Here is a 24,015-nt window from a genome sequence, read left to right on the forward strand (position 1 = left end):
CACCTTTCAGCATAAATTTTAATCCTCACCATATAACCTCTATTTTGAATATTTTTCCAAAGCCTCATAATTATTGGACATTTTCCAATCATAAACTACTTTACAGTATGAAAAGACTTTCATCATTTTTCTGACAAATTCTCCTAAGAGATATTTGTGTCAAAATTCTGCAAACACCCATTTACTTGAAGAAAAAATTTGTTTGAAAGTAAACCTCAATTGTTTAATGAAGTCATTCTCCTCATCCAAAATCAAAATGAAACTTTTACCAGTACAAGGTCAAGAGTTTTCTGTTCCCTGTTTAAACTAACCATTCCTTTTTGCACAACATCTAATGTCAAAAAATATAACAACACTTTCCCTTCCAAACAGAGGAAAATTTAACCATATCCCATTAGAAATAGAACTCCCAAGAGTAGAACACTTAACAATTAATCTGCTTCCATGGCTAAATTGCATGTTCTATTTAAACTTAATCTTTAAAAAATTTAAATATTATTTCAATTCCTGGACCATTCGTAGCAACTATCTTGTTCTGCTTACCCAAAGTAGGACATTCTAGAGAAGCTATTTGTGTTTTTAATGCAGTATTTCTGATGTATAAAATGGTAGATATTCTAAAAACTGTGAGCTTCTTCTCATGTATATAGAATCTTAAGGAAAAATAATAAATTAATGTGAGTTTTTCACTCTGTATCTTTCTTCTATTTCTCCCTAACTTAAACTTATTCTCAAAGGAGATATATGCTCTCTAGGAGACAGTATCCTAAAAAACATTCTACTATGATTCCCAAATGCCATTAAAAGTCAAAATATTGTTTTGAATATAATAAGTTCCATATGGGTCTGAACTATGGTTTGGTGGTTATAGCCTGACATTCAAGAGTTAGATCCCAGGGACATATAGACCAATATTTCCACAAGTGTTACTTAAAATATTAAAAAATATTTGGTAGGAAAAAATAATTATGTGACCAAATAAGTTTGGGAAATTCAGATCAAAGCAAAGTAAAATATTATGAAACATTTAAGCATCTAGAGGAAGAAAGAAATTAATAATAAGCATATATCCATTAATCAGATTTAACAAATATTACCCTTTTAGAAACTAAAGTCCAGAACTTTTTCTTTAGGACCTTCTTTTAGCTCCAGAAAGACAGTGACATTAACCATTTACTGTGAACCTCATTTTTGTTTTTTTAATGTAAATTCTCTATCCTCACAGCTTCCAAGATGCCACATTATCCTGGTTTTTCCCTGACTCTCCACCCTGGTTCTCTGCTCTCTCCATTTTTCTATTAGTCTAGGGAAACAATAGGATATATATATATGCATGCACACACACACACACACACACACACACACACACACACACACACTATAAGGAATTGGCTCCCACAATTATGGAAGCTGAGAAGTCGAAGCTCTGCAGTTGGCAAGCTGGCTATTCGGCCTTCAGTGGCTTGTATGACACCCACTCACACTGGGGAGAGCCATCTGCTTTACTCAGTGAGCTAATTCAAATGTTAATCTCATCCAAAAACATCCTTACAGACACACCCAGAAATAATGATTAGCCAAATATCTGGGCACCCCATGGCCCATTCAAGTTGACACATAAAATTAACCATAACAGTCCCCAGTTGGCTTCCCTGCCTTTTCTTAAATCATGGGTATTTCCCAAGGCTCACCCTTAGGCACCAGCAAATTTTTAAAAATTCTCTCCCTCAAAGAGTTTGTTCATTCTTACGGCTTATATGATATTTTATTTATGACAACTACCTAATCAAAATTTTAATGCTACACTTTCAATAAGAACGGAAAGAAGCTTGTGTGAAGGTGGAAAGGGCATTTACATTTATTGTGCACTTCCTCTGTGCTAGGCATTTCATTTTAATTCTTAGAAGACCCCTGTTATGTGTCCATTGTTATCCTAGTCCAAAGATAGAGGGACCTAACCCTACACCATTTTCCAGTTCTACCTGGATTAGGCTTGCTACATAACATACAGGATGCCCAATTAAATTTGAATTTACATAAACAACTAATAAATTTTTAGTATAAGTATGTGCCACATATTGTACAAGACAAAGTTATACTACAAAGGAAAAGAAAACTTTACCTGAAATTTAAATTTAATTGGGCATCCTGTATTTTTACTTGCTAACTCTGGCAACCCTCACCTGAATTGGGGTCCTCCATTGCTTGTTCTGGTCCCTTAGCTCTATATACAGACCCTCCGTGTCTGCCTGACCACCTGTCCCTCATCACCTGCCTGTCGCCGTGGGCACCACATGTTGACAGCTGCCATACCCCGATCCCTGTGTTCTACGCACCTGCAGGACTCTCACCAGATGGGAATTCGTCCATGCTCACAACCTGGCCTGGCTGTGGCTGTTTGGCCAAATCCTCTGAAGACCATTCTCTACCACAGTCAGCTACGGAACAGTCTTCCCCTCACTCCACCCAGAACTAGCACCACCCTGGTGGTCGTGATCCTGGTTAAGTGTCCCACCAGCATATAAACCACGCCCACTTTCCATACAATACAAGATCTTGTGGGAAGGGAGAAAATAGGGATAGAAAACTGATTTTAAAAACACAAAAAAGCAAAGCCAGAGAGGCATCTTACAGCTCAGGGCAGCAGAATGAGCCCCAGAAAGGAAGAGTAGACAGGATTTTTGTTCAGCATTTTTTCACCATTGATAAGACTGTAAGCATCATGTTTATCAAAGCAGTGAATTCCACAGGCTGTACGACATAGCTAAGTCACTGAACATTGGAATTAGAACCAAAATCAACAAGATGAAATTGAACAGGAATAACAGGAACTGCTGTGTTTAGGTTGAGAATAGCAGTGACATAAGGTAAAACTGCTGGCCAGCAGTTCAGATAAAAAAGACCTCAGCAGTTTTGTTCAACACAAGTTCAAGGACAGGCATTATGATGTAGTAGAGGAAAAAACAAGACTTAGATTCAAACATACCCTACCTCAATTCCTGATTTCACCACTTAGGGAAAGAATGGGAGCTTATGGCAGACATCTGTGCTGCATTCCCATGCCAACCCTCCTAAGAGGTGACAGGCCCCATAATGGGAGCCCTCTGAAGGCCACAGCAACTGACCTCTAAAAAGCCTGCCTTGAGTGCCGTGGTAAAAATCCCTGTGCCCAAGGTTGGTTCAGAAACTGTGGAGCCTCCTGCCTTCAAGGGACTGAATCAACTTAGGAAGCACAGGTGTGGTGGCCAGCACTGGACTTGGTGGGCTCAAGTCCAGTGCTCTTCTTGGGTACTTGGGTTCTAAGAGACTTCTAAGACTCTTGCACAACCAAGGAGCAGGGGCCAAGGGGGATTAGGATTACATTTCATGGTTGAGATTGACTTTACTGGCCGCCAAATGGGTGGGGACATGTAGCAGACTGACCTGACATAGGGGAATAAATAAATATGACATTTATTTTCATCCAAATATTAGGGAGTATAATTCACACTCTACAAAGTTTAAAGGACTTGTTCAGTCAGACAGACTCAGACCAATCCCAACCATACCACTGCGATTTAACCTACTTTCCAAGCATCATTTCGTTTATTTGCAAAAAAGAAAATATAATGCCAAATTCACAAAGCTTTTAGGAGAATTACATGAGATAACTTGTGGTAAAAACCGTAACATAGTTCTTAGTGTGGTATGGTTGCATTTTATACAAATATGAATTCTGTGGATTTAAAATAGTGCAATAAAAAATATGAGACCCATTATATGGCAAAATTTGAAAAAAATGTGAATCCCATTTTATATTTTTATTCTTATGTGGAAAAACATCTTGAATGGGTATCGTTTGCTAATCACTAATTGGATGTGGAGAATAAAAATAAAAGGGGAAGTTTAGGATGACCCTCACAGTTAAGATTTAGGTGACAAGTGATGATACTGTTTACCAAGAAAGGCCAGGAATATGGAGGGGTGGGGAGAAGTCCCCCAAGGGCAGTAGGGAGGTGATGTCTTTAAGTTGGACAAGCTAGGGGTAGATTCTGTGGAACATTCAGGTAGAGGTACTCAGCAGGTATTGCTGATAGTGGCCTGGGTCTCAGAAGAGAAAGCTGGCTGGAGATATATAGATTTGAAAGTCAGGAGTAAACAGCATATAACCTAAAGCATGTATTTGAAATCACCCAGAGATTGAGGATGGAATGAGAAGATCAAAGAAGCAATGATGTAGCCTTTACAAATACTATCATACAAGAAGTGAATAGGAACACATTACCTCTAGAGGAATCTTAAAAGGAATGTTCAGAGAGGTGGACAGAAAACCAGGAGGGAGTGTTGTCACTGAGGCTGAGTTTAAAGAGAGATTTTTCTTCAATAATTTTTTAATTGAAGTATTTTAGATTTACAATGTTCTGTTAATTTCTGCTGTACAGCAAAGTGATTCACTTATACACATATATATACATTTTTAATATTCTTTTCCATTATGGTTCATCATAGGATATGGAATATAGTTCTCTGTGCTATACAGTAGGACCTTATTGCTTATCCATTCTATACATAAAAGCTTACATCTGCTAACCCCAACCTCCCACTCCATCCCTCCCACACCCTCCTGCCCCTTGGCAACCACAAGTCTGTTCTCTATGTCCATGATTCTGTTTCTGTTTCATAGATAGGTTCATTTGTGTCATTTAGATTCCACATATAACTGATATCATATGGTGTTTGTCTTTCTCTTTCTGACTCACTTCACTTCGTTGATAATCTCTAGTTGCATCCATGTTGCTGTAAATGGCATTATTTCATTCTTTTTTTATGGCTGAGTAGTATTCCACTATATATATGTACCACATCTTCTTTATCCATTCATCTGTCGATGGACATTTAGGTTGTTTCCATGTCTTGGCTATTGTGAATAGTGCTGCTATGAACATAGGGGTGCATGTATCTGTTTGAATTACAGTTTTGTCTGGATATGTGCCTAGGAGGGACTGCTGGATCATATGGTAATTCTGTTTTTAGTTTTCTGGGGAACCTCCATACTGTTCTCCACAGTGGCTGCACCATCTTACATTCCCACCAACAGTGTAGGAGGGTTCCCTTTTCTCCACACCCTCTCCAGCATTTGTTATTGGTAGACTTTTTAATGATGGCCATTGTGACTGTTGGTGGTACCTCATTGTAGTTTAGAGAGAGATTTAATGCTAGAGAAGTTGTCATCCATGTCAGGTCACAGAAAGGTCAATAAAGTCATAACATTTTAATCAGCTGTTGAAGGTCAATGGAGAGTCTAGCTAGCACAACTTCAGTGGAAAAGTGGGAGCAAAGATGGGCTTCAGGAATGTCCATTTTAAGAGAGGTGATACTTGCACTGGATGCTGCCCTGATCAAATCACACTTGGAATATTTCTTCTAACTTTGGCACTGTTGAGTGTGAAGTACTGATTGGAGGAGACAGCCATTGCATAGGAGAAGAGAGGCAGGCAGGCATGAAGATTAGGTAGTGAAAGAGAAAAACAAATATCGTGTATTAACGCTTATATGTGGAACCTAGAAAAATGGTACAGATGAACCGGTTTGCAGGGCAGATATAGAGACACAAATGTAGAGAACAAACGTATGGACACCAGGGGGGAAAGTGGCAGGGGGTTGGTGGTGGTGGTGTGATGAATTGGGAGATTGGGATTGATATGAATACACTAATATGTATAAAATAGATAACCAGTAAGAACCTGCTGTATAAAAAATAAATAAAATAAAATTCAAAAAAAAAATTAGGTAGTGAAAATAGAAGATAAATTAGAAGGCTCAGGAAAAACCAAACAGATAAGCCATGTTGTATGGAAATTAGAAAGACAAAACAAAGGGGCAGAGGCAGGAATATGGAGTGATTTACATTTTTTAACCACAAAAGTAACAGCAGCCAGGAACACAGTGTGGATCAGACCCCATGGGGTTGAGGGTCTCAGCATGGTGCATTCTCCACACCCTATTACTCTGGCAAAGGATACCTTCATGATGCAAACAGCATTATGAGGAAATCCTCAAGCTCTGAATAAAACCATAACTGGTCAGAGCCTTAAATGACCTGGGTATCTCTATCTGGGAGACAGAGCTTTCCATGTAAAAGGATTAACTTGAACCTGGGTGCACAAGACCCACCCTGGGTGGTGCTACTCCCACTGATTCTCATCTGACTCAGTGTTGAGCAGTAAGTCACATGAGTGAATATTCACATTGTCTAGTGTTGTTTTCTCTCACACTGCTACTTGAAGGGAAACCTCAGGACCAGGATAAGGAGGGAGCTGAGTATAAAAGTACAGAGCGATCCAGGCCACCTATTTACCTGGAGAGCTCCCCTGTATTTAGAAAGTTGGACCCATTCAGGGTGGGGCGAAAACATGGTCCATACCACTCTATGAGGGACCTACAAATAGAGAATTCTCAGAAAATGGCAACCAAGATAGTAGCAGGAGTGGAGGAGGGAAGAGTTGAGACTAGAAACTGTGAGAGAAGAATAAACAGTTGACTGAACTGGGAACTTGTAACCACATAAGTACTAGAAAATAAAATCATAGCTATGTTTAAGAATTGACAAATTTGTTCTTATTCCTTGTGGATGCAGCAGAAACAACTAGGGACAAAAGGTGCTTGGGAAGCTGCTTTCTCTGCTTTGATATGAGAAACAACTTGCTAATTACATACCTACTCCTCCCCAAAAGGGAACAGAATGCACCCCAAAGTCAACAGCCTCTCAAGCACAGAAAGCGTTAGACCAGAGGCTGGATACACATTACTATTACTGGAGATGCTTCATTTTCTTGGCCTCATATTCCCATCTGAAAGCACTTCAGTAACACTCCAGGGCTCTGTCTCCACCCCTCACATCTCCCCAGGAGAAGAGGAGGGATGTACCTGACTGGCAAATTTGGGAGAAATAACCAGGCCTACAATTCAGCTCCCGCTACACTCTGCCCTGACCCGAAAGCAAATGCATGCATCCTGGCTGCCCTCAGCAGCCTGAGGGAGGGCTGCGGTAGTCCAGGCTGTGCAGTGACTGAGGGTAAGTCTGTCTGATCCAGGTGTAAAGTACTAGCAAGTCACCTTGGTCAATGTCTTAAGCCATGGTTTCCTACCATCTGTATCAGATAATATTTAGCTCTCCAGCTGTCTACTTCCCAATTGTTTCCAAACTCAGACAAGGAAGAGGGTGTTATTATTATTGTCCCCTAAGACTCTAAGAATATCTGTGAGGAATACTGTCCTGGGGGAAATGTTAGACCATATAACTCAGAAGTTGTTCTAAATGTAGGATTCTGTGACTTAATGACTTCTCAGATACTTCTAGGATCTTCTAACTTAGTGTCCAGTTGACATTTCAAATTCAATGAATCTAAAATTAAATTTGTCTCCCCCCCCAACACCAGCTCACTCTCCCAACATTGCAGCACATCTAAAGTACAACTGGTCTCACATTCATTGAGATTTAAAAGGTTAAAGTTCCCAAATGGTAGGGAAGTTAAAAACATCCCTATCATGATTGCAAATCTATACTGACATAACCAAGTGGTGTTTGAAAATCTGTGATCGCCAAGATCTAGTGAGAGTATGGAGAAAAGAGAAGGGGCCAAGGTCAATATCCACAGGTGCTGTGAGGAAGCTGGGGGAGAGGGAAGAGCAAGAAACCTAACATGAGGACAAAGAAATAATTCCCAGAGAAAACGACTAGGACGTGTCATGCCATAGAACCACCCCCCTCCAAAAAAAGAGCATTTCAAAAAAGAAGCATAATCAAATGCTACTCAAAGAACAGGGAAGAAGTGAGCATAAGCTATTGGATTTGATGATTAAGAAATTCCTGGGAATGAGACCAAGTTTGTGGCAGTGGGGCTGAAAGGGGAAAAATCATTTCCCATTCATTTATTCAACCAACATTTATTGAGCATCTAGGGGTTATGAATTCAAAGCCCTGTCCTCAAGGCTCTTACAGTCCAAGAGGAAAACAGAAAATAGACAGTTATAACAGACAGTAAGAAATGCTTCAGGGGCTCTGGGAATACATATGAAGAGGAACTAACCAAGACTAAGGGAGAGGACAGAAGATCAAAGGTAGCCTTTCTGGAAAAGATGACATCTGAGCTGTGCCTAGACAGGAGTGAGCCAGTCAAAGAAGAGAAGGGGACCCTATACAGAAAGGGCATAATGGCTGGAGAGAGTGTCTTATACTTGAGTAGTAGACTAGGTAACTCAGTATGGCTAGAGCCAAAGATTCCTGTGGAGAAATGGTGGAGAATGAAGCTGAAAGGTAATGAGGGGGACAGAAAGGGCTTTGTGGGCAATGTTAGAGCCGATGGGAAGTCAAGGAGAGATGTTAAGCAGGAAAGTAACATGAATAAATATGACTTTAGAAAGACATCTCTGGTGGGCAAATGAAAAATGAGTTGGAAGGTCAAGGTCAAGAATAGATGCTGGAAGACCCAAGGAAGGGTTGGGTCTTTATATATAGATATAGATATAGATAGATATCTAGATATCTAGATATATCTATATATATCACATTTTCTTTTATCCATTCATCTGTCGATGGATACTCAGGTTGTTTCCATGTCTTGGCTAATTGTAAATAATGCTGCAGTGAACATGGGGCATCTTTTTGAGTTAGTGTTTTTGTTCCCTTCAGATAAATACCCAGAAGTGGAATTGCTGAATCATATGGTAGTTCTATTTTTAATTTTTTGAGGAACTTCGATGTTTTTCATAGTGGCTGCAACAATTTACATTCCCACCTTTGCTTTTGTTGTTCCTTTTAGTAAAGGTGTTCATCTTTTACCCTGATATATTTTCTTCATAGCATTTAATTCTATATGACATGTTCTTGTGTATTTGTTTCCTTGTTTGCTATCTGATTCTTCACACTAAAATATAAGCCCCTTGAGAGCAGGGTATTTGTCTAATCCACCACTATTTCCCCAATACCTAAAACAAAGCCTTGTACATTGTAGGCATTCAACATAGTTATTAAATAAATAAAATAAAATCTTTATTGAGCACCTGCTTGTGCCAAACTCTTAGGTGCTGAGGATAAAGAAATGTAAAAAATCAATAAACAGAAACTTCAATTAAATAGATTTGGGAGACCAGAAAGGAGAGCTCTTAACACCTGCAAGGATAGCAGAGCCCAACAGGAAGAACTCCTCTTCTTTCCATGGCAAAGACTCAGGCAGTGAGAAGCCATGGGATCTTTGTTTACTTAGCCCTCCCAACTTCCTTTCCCTTCTTATAAAAGCGCTCTCCTTCCCTTGCCATTGGGGGACTTGCGCATGACTCATAATGGTTACAGACCTCCAATTGCAATTCTCTTCTGATCCTGAATAAACACATCTTTGCTGGAGAATTGCCTGACAGTATATTTGTTTTAGGTCAACAGAAGTAATCAAAACAGATGTAATTCCAAAACCCCAAAAGCATACAATTTAGTGGGAGAGACAGACAAAAAAACAAGAACACTATTAAAAAATAATAGTTATGTACAATGCGAGTGCTATGAAGGAAAAGAACAGGCCTTACAGCAAGGACTGATTTTAGATTGAGTAATCAGGAGAGGTCTTTCCAATGGGGAACATTCTGAGACGTAAACAGAGACCTAGTCAAATAACAGCAGATGGAGAAGAGTTCCCTATGGGATATGAGCACGGGCAAAGCCCCCTGTAGGATTTTCTGCATTCACTTCTTACATTTTCCTCTACTGGGATACTTGTTTTCATCCAAGAGTCATAGATGTTTAAAGCTGGAAGTGATCCTAGAAGCTATCTAGCCCACCCTCATTTTACAGAAGAAACTACAAATACATACGTATTTTTTGCTGGGAATGTTCAAAGTCTTTAAACTGAGGGTAAGAGAACTTAGATGCCCTGTGGGAGGTCAGCAAGCTGACAGAGCCAGCAGGGCTACGTTTAGAATCCAGCCTTCCTGACTTTCTCTTCAGTGGCTTCCTGTCATTCAGCCATCTAAATTCAATATATTAAAAATAGTAACTTCTACTGAGAAATTACATGTGCTGGGCATTGTTCTAAGCACTTTGTGTGTATTAACTCATTTAATCCTCACAATAGCAAGTGCAGGAGATATTATTATTATCCTTTCATTACAAATGAGACAGCTTAGAAACAAAAACTTAAGCAAGATGCCCAAGGTCATGCAGCTAGTGACCGAATCAGCTATCCAGACTCCAGAGCACACTCTCAATTTCCATGTAGCTGCCTCTTTCTGTGCTGTAGTTTTTCATCTTACAAATGATGTATCATTTTGCAAGGGTGGTCCCTGCTAAAGTTAATGTAGCATCTTCTACAATTTAAAAGTCATAAAAACTTTATATCAAAATCATTTGTAAACTTCTTAACTTAGGTAGCATTACTGATTAGGGCTGAAGTGATGAAAGCCAGGTCTATGGGCACAGCAATCTTATACCCAAAATAAACTGATCCTAAAGCAATTTTTAGATGTTTGGCTTCATCTGCTTTTTCACCCACACCACAGATTGAGCCAACACACACATAGCTCTTTGATGGAGCATTGTGGTTTTGGGAGCTCCCTTATCTGAAGTTCACACAGTACATGCCTAAGAAACTTGGAACCACTCTGCTTTAGTGAATTGAGGTCAGACTGACCTCTGAGGTTATCAAAACATAAACTCAAAAAGTCATTGAGACTACTCTTTTGTTTTAGAATTCTAAGTAGTTTAATCTAACAGGCCTGAACCATCTGGTTTCTCTCCTGCAACCTTGTACAAGTTTTAACCTTTATCCAGGGCCTTTTTTCCCCAAGTGAGATGAGTCATCAACACTATAAAATCTGAAGGTGATTTTACAAGTCTTTGCAAGTCCACACACTATTATCTTTTACAAACAAACAAAAAGTTACAGTTGTTTAAAATGAAAGACAGCCCTAAGATACTACTTATATTATTAAACTAATCAAGCACTTTTTCATTTTAGGACAACTGCATTACTTGACTAGATTATTTAGACTTTCCAAATTCATCAACATAAGGGTTTTCTCTGTATTGCTTGTCAAACTACACACATACAAATAAAAAAGAAACGTTGCATTTTCATGGAAAATGATCTTTGCCAAACCTCCCAACTAGCTGAGCTTGACTGATAGTGTATGAGCTCTACCATCTAACAAAGCAGCCTTTCGTAATGGGTAAATGATACTAAGGAAAATGATAGTGAAACAGAACCTGACTTGTTTTCATGAGCTGATGCAACTGAACCTAAAAAGCAAGCCTACAGTTCTCCAAGTTAGGTTCAAATTGTATCGCAATAATTGAACCTGATTGCTGTTTTCAATTATTCCTTCAAAACATTAGGCAGTCTAAATATACAAATCTCTATTTTGAAAACTAACACTTCCAAAAACTTTAAAGTTTAGATCCAACTCACATTACATTTTTATGTTTTGTTTCTTAAGTCCCTGAGAATTCATTGACCAGAGAAGTCACCAAATTAAATGCCATTTTAAAACTATGATTTAAAAAATTAATTCTGCAAATCTATTGCATTAATAAGCTTAATAAACCCAACTGTTTAAGACAGGAGTGTTAGAATCATTAATTTCCAATTTTATAATATTATATAAATTCTCTTTTATTACCTGTACATTTTAATGGATATTCTTGACAATTTATTTGATTGGGAAAAATTTGAGACTATCTCCAAAAATAATTCTGTGCTTTAGTGTCATGTCAAGATTGAGTAATTTATAAAAGTTACTCTTGTATTTTTTTAAGGGTAGTACAACTAAACAGATGTATTGAATATAATGGGGTTTTTTTTAACTTCTTTATTGGAGTATAATTGCTTTACAATGGTGTGTTAGTTTCTGCTTTATAACAAAGTGAATCAGCTATACATATACACATATCCCCAAATCTCCTCTCTCTTGCGTCTCCCTCCCATCCTCCCTATCCCACCCCTCTAGGTGGTCACAAAGAACCCAGCTGATCTCCCTGTGCTATGCGGCTGCTTCCCACTAGCTATCTATTTTGAATATAATGGTTCTTAATTATTGTTTTTTGTTTCACAATTATTTTACTCATATGTACACATATTATAAATGATTATTTTACATATATCAATATAATTACATATATATGTGTGTATATATTCTGTTTCTTTAGAATTCTCCAAGAGGAAAAACCAGAGTGATATAGAGGCTATAATTTTACCCAAGTAGTCAGGAAAACCAGATTCTGGTCTCAGTTTTGTAGTTGTCTGGCTTTGGGGATGTCATTTAATTTCGCAGATCCTCAGCTGTCCCTCCTGAAAAAGGTAATAGCTCAGCACAAAAATCTCTATGTTCTTTTCTAGATCATGCAATGGTTTGAGCACTCTGGCAGACCCTATAAATGTGATCCCAAAAGGGCTCAATATCATTCCACAAAGAGGTGGGGGTGGGAATTAGGGTGGAAGGAGAGACAGGAAGGCTGATCGTAACCCATGACATGATATCATAAAGAAATACTTAAAATGCAAAAACTGGCAATGGTTTTCATTGTCCTGAGCGAAATCCCCAGTAATTCTACATGTTCCCCATATCCTGATGTGAGATTTTTCCAAAGTGAATCCAAACGTCAATTAATTCAACATAAACTCATCTCTGTATGTTTAGAGTTTTGTCGGGGTGATGAGAATGTGGAAGTCTTAAAAATCAAGGGCCAAGAGGGTTGAAACTGCCCAAAGTCGTATTGCTAGTGAGTAGCTAAGGTAAAGATATGAACCTACTTCTCCTGAGCCCTATGCCTGGACTTTTCATCATTATATTATCAAACCAAAAGACTTCTTATGAGGAAGCATGCAAGTTCATAGCTCATCATAACTGTTGAAGTTTCCATGTACAAGTTTCTGTTAGGGCCTGGATCACATTAGAAAATGGTTTCCTGACTCTGGGTTCTGTGGTTCTTTATGAGTTGGCATTTTTAGTTTCTCTGAACTGGAAGACAGAAGAGTATTAAACCAGAGTTCCTCTGCAGCAACTATGTATTGACTTCTTAAACATCTTCTTGTTTCTTATCTGTTGTAATTGTTATTTTGCTTTTTACTGAAACCAACACATTTTTTTCTGACAAGGAGGAATGCCCTTTTAAATACTGTCTGATGACTGGCAGTTCAAATCCACCTTCAGTGAGGCTGATTGCCCAATTATCTCACCCAATCCCCCACTCAAAGTCCCCTCCTGCCCATAGCAATCTTGCAGTTAGACCTGGCCTAGTGACAAAGTTCTAACCTAAAGCACATCACTGAAATTCTTGACTGTGGGGTCTTGGGGAAACTTTGGCTTTCCTAATAAACAAAGGTAGAGAACCATTTGCCTTCTACCACTGTGATTTTCCCCCTTCTCCTGGCCTGGTGAATGAATATGAGGCTGGAAGAGGAGTAGCCATATTGCAACCATGAGACAATAAGCAAGAGGATACTAAGGACTGTGGAGTGAAAAGATAGAAAATTTACACTTTTATTGGCATTATGGAGGACCAGCCCTGGATTGCCTTCCTCTGGACTTTGTGTTATAGGAAAAAATAAGCCCTACTTCTTTTTTTTTTTTTTTTTTTTTAATTTATTTATTTTTGGCTGTGTTGGGTCTTCGTTTCTGTGCGAGGGCTTTCTCTAGTTGCGGCAAGCGGGGGCCCCTCTTCATCGCGATGCGCGGGCCTCTCACTATCGTGGCCTCTCTTGTTGCGGAGCACAGGCCCCAGACACGCAGGCTCGGTAGTTGTGGCTCACGGGCCTAGTTGCTCCGCGGCATGTGGGATCTTCCCAGACCAGGGCTTGAACCCGTGTCCCCTGCATTGGCAGGCAGATTCTCAACCACTGCGCCACCAGGGAAGCCCAGCCCTATTTCTTTAAGCCCCACTACCAGTCAGGTTTTCCTGTACTGGTAGGTGAAGGCAGTATAAGCTGATACCTTAGAGAATTACTAGACCCAGAATGTTGTGCATAAAATAGCTACTCTGAAGCACACTGAAGTGTTTGCATCCAGTCAGCTTCTGAGACTAGGGACTTAAATGTTTTTATGCTCTCCTTAAGTCATCTGTATGGAGGCCCATAAAAAGAAAGGTGCTGTGTTCTTGAGGCCTAAAGATCTTTCAGAACCTTACCCCTTTTCTCTTCTGTTTCAAGCAGCATTAGGATTATTTTTCAATTATTGAAAGCTTACCTTTTATGTCTATTCATCAATAATTGTTTAGAGATTTGACTGTCACAAGCACAAGAAGCAGCCTGAGGAAAACTTTGGTGTTTTTATTCTAGATCTGCACCATCTTTCTTAACATTGAATTGGAGCAGCACAGTATAATTTCTTAAATGACATATTCATTCACTTGATAAATACTTTAAAATATTCTGTATGCTTGTAAATCAGGGAATATAATATGAATAAGACATACTCCTAGACATCCAGGAATAATCTAGTATGTGTATACCATTGAGTGCCTTGACTAACAAGCAACAAAACCATGTTGAGAAACTGTCTTGTATTTGAAGTTCATTATGCAACTTTCTGTCGACTACTCCTCATTGACTCAAAACTGATATTAATAATGGCCTGAAAATAGCTTTCATCACTACCCATGGCAGAAATTAGAGAAAAACATCTAATATAAATATTCTACATTATATAGGCAAAATGCCCTTAGAACAGAAAAGGAAGCAAAGATGGGTATAGATGGTACATTTGAAAAGAGGGTACAGAGATCGGGAGAACAGGATTGAGGAAAGGGGTCAGGAAGTAAGTTGAAGGAGTTCCTACCTGATGGCATGTATTTTCTCAGTGAAGAAGGATGGAAAGTGAAGTTGAAGGGCAGTGAAGTGGGGGATTTAGCATGAAAAATTGAAGAGTGGTAATAGTCTGCTCAGGGTACCATAACAAAATACCGTAGATTAGGTGGATTAAACAACAAAAGTGTATTTCTCATAGTTTTGGATGGTGGGAAGTCCAAGATCAAGATTGTGTCCAGTTTGGTTCCTGGTGGGAGCTCTCTCTTCTCTGCCTTCTTGCTGTGTGCTCACATGGCGGAAAGAGAGCGCTGGTGTCTCTGCCTCTTCTTATACAGGCAACCACCCTATTGGATTAGTACCCCAACCTCATGATTTAACCCTAGTCATCTCTTCACAAGCCCTATCTCCAAATACAGTCACATTGGAAGTTAGGGCTTCAGCACAGGAATGGGGAGGGGAGGACACAAACATTTAGTCCATAAATAAGAGCTCAAACAGTCTCTGTAAGAAATGGAAGGAAGAGACCCATAGAAGGATAGACAGGCATTGTTTGGAACGACTGAAGTTAAATACCACTCAGGAACACCTTCAACAGTCTTCCACTTCCAGCCATGATAAGGTAATGGTACGAAACTATCCTTCCCACCATATATAACTAGAAAAATGGACAAAATATATGAAACTACTGCTTTCAGATGTTGGACAACAGTCATCACAATATTCGGATCTGTGAAAGAAGGAAAATAAATGAGATGAGACTTATGATAGCCCAGGCTTTCTGCATGGAGACATTTTTTGGCTGCTTGTGAGAGAAAGAGTGCCAGGCAGTCTCACTAAGCCAAGGAGATAGAACCCCAGTGGGGTTCAAGGATGTTGAGGTTGCTGCAATTTATTGGCAAAGTACTGGAAAAGTGGGAGTTACACAAAAAAGATAGCTTGAGAAGTCTGCATAGGGATCCTTGCATCTTTGCATTTTAAACAATGTGTGTGCAGGGGACACTCCATGAGGCTGAACAAAAAAATGACTACTGGGGACAAAACATCTGCAGGGAATCTGTAAGCAGAACAACTACTATAGTTCGTATGGGATTGGAAAATTTACAGATTGAGACAAATCAGAGTACAGACATGCCACAGAACACTTGGGGCATTCAGTAAAGACCCAGGAAGGTCACATGATAGGAGTAAGGAAAAACTAGCCTAGAGTATAAGTTATTCTAGTCTTTCCTTAACAAAGCTTAAGTGTAAGGTGAGAAAAGATGAAGCTTATCTTCAAGTAAGTTAACTGACTACAAAAAACAAATTCAACACTTCTTAAAAATAACAACATAATATACTCAACAATGTAACTTACTAAACATCCAGCATATAATAAAAAAATTACTATATCTGTAAAGAAGGAAAATCTGACACAACACATAACCAAGAGAAAAATTTAGAATGTAAACACACAGAGAAATTACAGGGATAATAAAACTAGTAAACAAGTTCTTTAAAACAGCTATTATAAAAATGCTCAAGGATTTTCAAATAAAAATGAGAGAGAAGTGGAGATTTTTAAAATGAACCAAATAAAACTTCTAGAGATGAATACAACATCTATAGTGAAAAAATTCACTGGAATGGCTTAATAGCAGATTAGCCACTGATTTTTTTTTTCCCCTAAACAAACACTGTTTAATTATTTTGGAGGGAGGCAGTCAACAATAAAAGCAAAAAAATCCCTAATATAAAACTAGGCAAATGCCACTAACGACCAATGATTTTCTTGCTGTACATTACGAGGAAGTTATCGTTTATTGTGCCCTTCCTCTCTGTATCTTTCTGAGATGTTTCTAAACTCAGGATTGACTACATGCATTTTTATTCCCTTTTAAAATAGTTGAAGAAAAAGGAGGTTAACAAAAGCTAGTAAGAATTTTAAAATATGCTAAGTTCATCCTACTTACAAAATTCAGCAGTATGTTGCAGGCTATCTATTATGCAAATTGTTGGTGCCTTTTTTTTTGCCAGTTTTGGTGAGTAATTAAACAGAAGTTAATGGCTTTTTAAAGACAGTTGCATATTTACTGTGCTGAACTTGAAGACATAGCAATAAACACTATTCAAAATGAAGCACAGAAAGAAAAAAAAAAGGCTTAAAAAATGAACAGGAGCTCAATGAAATGTGGGACAATATTAAGTTGTTTAATATATGTGCAATCATTGTTCCAGAAAGAGGAAGGAAACAGAAAAATATTTGAAGAAATAATGGCTGAAAACTTTCCAAATTTGCTGAAAAATATAAACATGTATATCCAAGAGTTCAATGAATTCCAAGAAGGATAAACACAAAGAAAACTGCAAGGCATATCAAAATCAAATTGCTAAAGATTCAGTAATAAAAAGAAAAATCTTCAAAGCAACAAGAAAGAAAAAGACACATACATACAAAGGAAGAAAAAAAATATTCCACTGATTTCTCATTTAAAATAATGCAATCCAGGAGACTATGGAATGACATCTTTTAAATGGAATGAATGAAATTTTTAAAAACCTGTCAGTCTAGAAGTCAATGTCTAGAGAAAACCTCTCTCAGAAACAGAGTAAAAATAAAGACTTTCTTAGAGAAACACAAGTTGAGAAAATTAAGCACCAACAGACAAACCTGTTCTTCAAGAAATGTTAAAGGAGGTTCTTCATGCTGAAGGAAAATAGTTCCAGATGAAAACTCAAATCTAAACCAAAAGAAAGAAGACCAGAATCAACCGATTTGTGGAAAAATAGAAAATACTTTTTTCTGAGTTTTTAATTTCTTTAAAAGATAATGAACCCTGGGCTTCCCTGGTGGCTCAGTGGTTAAGAATCCACCTGCCAACACAGGGGACACGGGTTCGAGCCCTGGTCCGGGAAGATTCCACATGCCGTGGAGCAACTAAGCCCGTGCGCCACAACTACTGAGCCTGCGCTCTAGAGCCCACGAGCCACAACTACTGAAGCCTGCTTGCCCAGAGCTCATGCTCCACAACAAGAGAAGCCACCACAATGAGAAGCCCGCGCACCACAACAAAGAGTAGCCCCCGCTCTCCGCTACTAGAGAAAGCCCGTGCACAGCAACGAAGACACAACCCAGACAAAAATAAAATAAATAAAATAAATTTATTTTTAAAAAAAGATAATGAATCCCTTCCACTACCCTTTCACTTTCTTCTTTCAATACAATTCAGTCCTAAAGCCATTAGATTGGTCCAAGCAAAGCAGGCATCCATGCCAGGGTAAGGGGCGCAGAGGGGGCTCTGTTGGCCCAGAACAGGGCATCAGAACTAGGGTGCATAAAGGGGAGCATCCACTCAGTGGAGCAGCCTTCCTTGCACAAAACAGGTGAGGAGGGTGTCCCCAAGGAGGAATGTCCCAGAGTAGAATATCAGAGCCCCGGGCTTCCCTGGTGGCGCAGTGGTTGAGAGTCTGCCTGCTAATGCAGGGGACACGGGTTCGAGCCCTGGCCTGGGAAGATCCCACATGCCGCGGAGCGGCTGGGCCCGTGAGCCACAACTGCTGAGCCTGCGCGTCTGGAGCCTGTGCTCCGCGGCGAGAGAGGCCGCGGCGGTGAGAGGCCCGCGCATCGCGATGAAGAGTGGCCCCCGCTTGCCACAACTGGAGAAAGCCCTCGCACAGAAACGAAGACCCAACACAGCCAAAATCAATCAATCAATCAATCAATCAAAACATACGCATCTGATTCAAGATCCTCATTAAAAAAAAAAAAAAAAAAAAAAATTTATAAAAAAAAAAAAAAAAAAAAAGAATATCAGAGCCCCAGTGGAAAAAGGAAGACAAATGAGGTAGCATGGCTCACTGTTGGGATATCGGAGCCCAAAGTAGATGGAGCCCAAGAAGAGGACATCTGCCCAGCACAGACAGTCAGAGAACAAGCAGACTGAGAAGGGCATTCGTCCACGTAGAAGTATAATGTAAGACGTTGAAGTCTGCAAGGAATGAGGAGGAAGTCCCTAAGGAGGGGCAGCCACTGTGGGATGTCAGAACCTGAGCAGGACAAGGAGGGGGAACCAAGGAAGTGAAACCCTGTATAAGATACCAGGAGCTAAGTGGGATGTGGAGAGTCGCTCTATTGGGGGAGGGGACACGGGTTCGAGCCCTGGTCCGGGAAGATCCCACATGCCACGGAGCAGCTAAGCCCGTGCGCCACAACTACTGAGCCTGCGCTCAGAGTGGCTCTATTGGGGGAGGAGGGTGGCATGTGCTGACAGAGCCTATTCAGTATAAGATGGGCATCCCCAAAGAGGCATGGAGCGTCAGAGCCTGAGTAGGGTAAGGAGGACATCTACATAAGAAGGTACTCAGTGCAGGGCGTGTTAGCCCAAACAAAGTTAGAAAGGCAACTACATAGGAGGAAAAGCAACTGGCATAGGATGTCAGAGCCCAAGCAGTATGAGGAGGGCCTCTGCATGGCAAGGGATGTCAAAGCCTGAGCAGGATGAGGAAGGTATCCACACAGGGAGGGAACAGTGGCAGCCACGTGTGTGACTGCTTACACACAGGAGTGATCAAATAAGTAAATACATGAAGAATAATGAGAGCTGGGATTCTCACTGTTGGAGAATGACATTGCAGATATGGAAAAGGAGAAGACTAGTATGAGCCCTGTGGTGCTAAATTGGACCTGGAAGTATCCACATACAGTTTAGGTTTAGTTTAGGTTTTTTAGGTATATAGAGGTACATAGATATGGGGGGAAATATGTATATGTGTGTTCCTACTTACAGTCTCTAGCTCTGTCTACTGAGAAGGCATGGGAGAAGCAACACTTCAATGGTGATGAACACAGATAGAGTTCAAATCTTGGTTCCTATGTACAATTCTCCACTAAAAAGGATTCAAAGAGTCCTAGAGAAATGACCTATCCAGGGTGGAGCACGGAAAGTACAAGAGGAGCCTGGGACATCATGCTGTGCTATAAAGTAAGGAAGTGCTCAGAGGATGATAGTTACACATCAAAGGGACAGAGAAGGCAACCTGAAAGGACTCCCACTGAATCTGGAACAATTTGAGCACCAAAATAAATAGTGATAGTAATGGATTATAACCCATTGAATGAAATAGAAAACCATGAGTTTGATGAGGAATGAGTATATTTATATAATTGTAAAGTACCTACCCACGAAATGCACATCCATTACAAAGGGGGCAACTGAATAGTGGAGAAGCCTAGCAGACACCACTTTCAACAAGCAGCCGCCGTGAAATCACCAATCCTGGGCAAATCCAAATCCTGTGCCACTGATAGGATGCAGTGAGAAGAGCACAGCATGATGTCTGTGGTATTTCCAGCAAAAATGCAGAACCTGAATCTATTCTTGAGGAAACATAAAACAAGCTCAAATTAAGAGATCTTCTACAGTAAACCTGGCCTGATCTTCATGTCAAGGGAATGAAAATTAAAGAAAGGCAGACTAAAGGAGAGGAAGGGCCATGATAATCAACTGTTCTGTGTGATTCTGGACTGCATCCTTTTACTTTATTGGGACAACTGGGGATACCCAAATTAGGTCCGAGGATTTTGATGGCTGACTGTAAGAGGATGCCCTTGTTTATAGTAAATACACCAATAATATTTAGGGGTGATAAGACATCATGTCAGCAACTTACTCTCAACTTGTTCAGGAAAAAATATTCTTTGTGTTGTACTTGCAACTTTTCTGTTTGAGATTGTTAAAAATGAAAAATACATGCTGAATAAAATATAATTGACTGTTTAAAGCAAAAATAAATTCTAATGTAGGGTTTATAAATACATAGAAATAAAATGCATGGCAATAATAGCATGAAGCACAGGAGGGGGGAAATGAAAGCATACTCTTGTTAGGTTCTTACATCATATGTAAAGGGATAAAAAATTATTCTGAGGCATAATGTGCAATAAATTAAAAATGCAGCTGCTTACAATGTAAATAAAGAAACAGTCAAAACGTAGGAGTTCAAAGACAAAAAGCAGCTGCATAAGTGTAGGAAGGAGTGTGATATGGCTTAGAAAAATAGCTAAGAATGACATATTAATATGACACAAAAAGAGAAATAATTAGGGCAACAGTAATAGACTCTGTTACTTAAAGCTTTAAAATTTCTCTCATCAAAAGACTCCATGGGCAAAATTGAAAGCAAGCATCAAGTGTAGGGGAAAAAAATCTCAAATACATTCCAGGCAAAGGGTGAATATTACCAGTATATAAAGAGCTATAACGATCTTTAAGAAAATTATAAGGATTCCAATTTAAAAACAAGCAAGAGATGAGCAGGCAATTTATAAAGAGGAAACAGTGGACAAAAATGTCCTCATCCTAACTCTATGCCATACATAAAGTGCAAGATTAGATATAAATATAGGTATAGATATCTTGTTTCCCAAAATAACTTGAGCTCAAGTCTCTACATTTAGAAGGATGGATTTAATACATGGAATTTTATAATGTAAATCTGCCATCAACCAGAATAAGACAATATTTTACAACTCTTCCACCATTTATCAGGTAGCCCCACAAAGTAGAAATTGCTTATTTATCAAAATAGGAAAGAATATAACCAGTAGTTGGAATTATGGCTTATATTTCAGAGATCAATTCAATGAGTTGTAAGTTATAGATACATGATTCTTGTTATTATGAACTCATGATCTATGGAAGAAAGATGATAGGCATAAATATTTTAACTAACTGAAAGGTGCAGTATGACAAGCCCCATTTACATTCTGGAGTGTAGGTATAACGTTAAGATTAAAAGATTAGGGATTAGAGATTAGAAGCTAAGCACTGGGTTATCTAAAATCTGTTGTACCTTAAATGACAATATATGCTTGAAGGAGGAAGGAAAGAAAGACATTCCTTTCATTCTTATTTACTATAGCTTTAATTTCTTCATTTTTGATTGTTATAACAATTTACAGCCATCCAAATTGATGACTTCCAAAAAATGAAATAGCCCAAAGCTAGTTGTAAAAAATATTTTTCTTCAAAATATGGCTTCCATCATTCATGCAAAGTTCATAAAACCACTCTTTAAACAAACGTTGTGAAAATAACTAGTTAAGACATATGAATTCATACGAACCTGTAATACTGTTCTTTTGGGTAACTGTGAAACGTCAAATTCAGGAATCTCACCTACAAGAAAGACTTCAGACACATTTCGTTCAGGAGAAATGTATTCTTCTTTAGAATTTACTCTGAGTTTTAACTTGCTTCTCCATTTTTTTAATTGAAGTTCATGCTTTAACATCTGCCATGAAAATAATTTACAAATTCCATGGAACTCTTGTAAGGATTAAATGAGATGATACATGTAAAACACAATGCTTGATACAATCATAGCACCAATTAAACATTATTTATTATCATCGTTGTCATTATATAAATTATCATTGTCCAGAGCATGTGTAATAATGTGTAGTCTCTGAACCACCATTTTAGATCATTTCTACCAGTTGTCATACAACATTGGCATAGGCAGTCACCTTGAAGATGTGGTCCAGCCTTCTCTTTTATTTAGAGATGAGGAAGCTGAATCCCAGAGAGTCAAGGTTCTGGTAATGCCAGAACTGGTATGTGGGGCATGGAAGGGTGAGGGTTAGCATGGAGGTATAGAAGGAGAGTTAGGGGAATTCCCCGGTGGTCCACTGCTTAGGACTCTGTGCTCTCTCTGCCCAGAGCCTGGGTTCAATCCCTGGTCAGGGAACAAAGATCCCACAAGCCACATGGTACAGCCAAAGATGAAAAAAATAAAATAAAAATAAAAATAAATAAATAATTATTTTAAAAAAGAGAGAGAGTCAGAAGGAAAGAATTTGGAGAACTGCCTAATCTATCATTACGGGAAGTCCCCATTTTGACTTTCAATACATTCCTTAAAACTACATAATCAAGAAAATACCCAAAGGGTAAATAAGTATTGTACCCATACAAACACACACACACACACACACACACAATTTTGGTGTAATATATGGATATATTAGAGCCTAAGGAAGAGCACACAGTGGAGAGCTAGCACATACAAGTGTTCCCTGCCTCTCCTCCCAGCAGACACCTGCCATCCTCACTCCACCCTAGTGAATACTGGCCTAGTAATATTGTTAGGCCAAGATATCACATGGCTAAAAGAAAACATTTTCTCTAACTATTTAATACATATCTATATTGAGGATATTATTATCATATATATTAATATATATCAACTACTACAAAACATTATGCTCAGTGTATGGGGATGGTTAAGAGAACAATACTGCCTGTTCTCAGGGACGTTCAGTTTAAGGGGATGTAAAAGGGTCAGCCTGGTCATGCACAGTTACCTTTTCACCATTAGACAATCAAAGACCAGGCTAGGGGCCAGGTCAAAACATTAGCTTAGGACAAGAAGTGGTGGAAAACACAGAATGACCAGACTAAAACAGTGGTACCCAAAGTACAACCGTTTAACTGGCAACGTTAAAAATGTAGTCCACAAAAGGCAGGTGCTAGAGGACATCCTGTAAGGACACCAGTTCAATACCAGGGGATGATAAACTTCTAGAGAGCAAGAATGATCAATGCTTTATGCGTCTCAGTCTCCTCCGCAGACTCTAGCACTGTTTCAAGCATTATGTGAGTAATCTTTTCTTACTCTCTCGGTACATACGTAGTATCGTCAGTGTCAATATCTGAACCAATCTGGGGTGAGAGACATTGATCTTACCCTCCACAGGGCAACCATAAAACAGGGGGGTTAATTTCTTCCTATTTTTCTCTTTCCTATTTATCCCAACTTTGTATTTCAAAGAATATTAATAAAACATTACCTACTAAATAATGTAACTAAAAAAAATTCCAGCATGTTTCTATGTCTGTTCCTAGTAGTTACTATGAATATTCTAAAACAACATTAAATGATAATATACTGTACTGATAGCTAAAGCAAACTAGAGATACTTTTAAGTTTGGAGGAGTTTGCTTGGATCCTCTGTTTTGATTGATTTAATTCCTAATGGGTGTCCCAGTTAAGAATGATCCTTTAAATTTAGCAATTTAGTAGTTTAAAAAATAATTTAGTATTAAGATTATAATTTATTAAATTGAATGTTGAAAAAGAATAAGTAGCAATTTAATCTTATCTAGAAAAGAATAAATTTAGTCTTTATCATTTATTTCTCTGTTATAATCATATCAAACAGTTTCTCTTCCACTTTAGACATCTATATCCACCTAAACACTTGCTTAAA

At 38.8% G+C, this 24,015-nt stretch overlaps 1 protein-coding gene across 1 annotated transcript in view; it reads right to left on the reverse strand.

The window, feature by feature from the left end:
* The window catches only part of FBXL13 (F-box and leucine rich repeat protein 13), a 187,870-nt gene that overhangs the window by 133,907 nt on the left and 29,948 nt on the right, over nucleotides 1-24,015 (reverse strand). Inside the window, exon 7 of the mRNA XM_007187164.3 lies at nucleotides 21,870-22,037. Within this exon, the coding sequence (XP_007187226.3) occupies nucleotides 21,870-22,037 (168 nt within the window). The remainder of the gene's footprint in view (nucleotides 1-21,869; nucleotides 22,038-24,015) is intronic.

Source organism: Balaenoptera acutorostrata, chromosome 7 (assembly GCF_949987535.1).
Source record: "Balaenoptera acutorostrata chromosome 7, mBalAcu1.1, whole genome shotgun sequence".
Classification (NCBI taxonomy): domain Eukaryota; kingdom Metazoa; phylum Chordata; class Mammalia; order Artiodactyla; family Balaenopteridae; genus Balaenoptera; species Balaenoptera acutorostrata.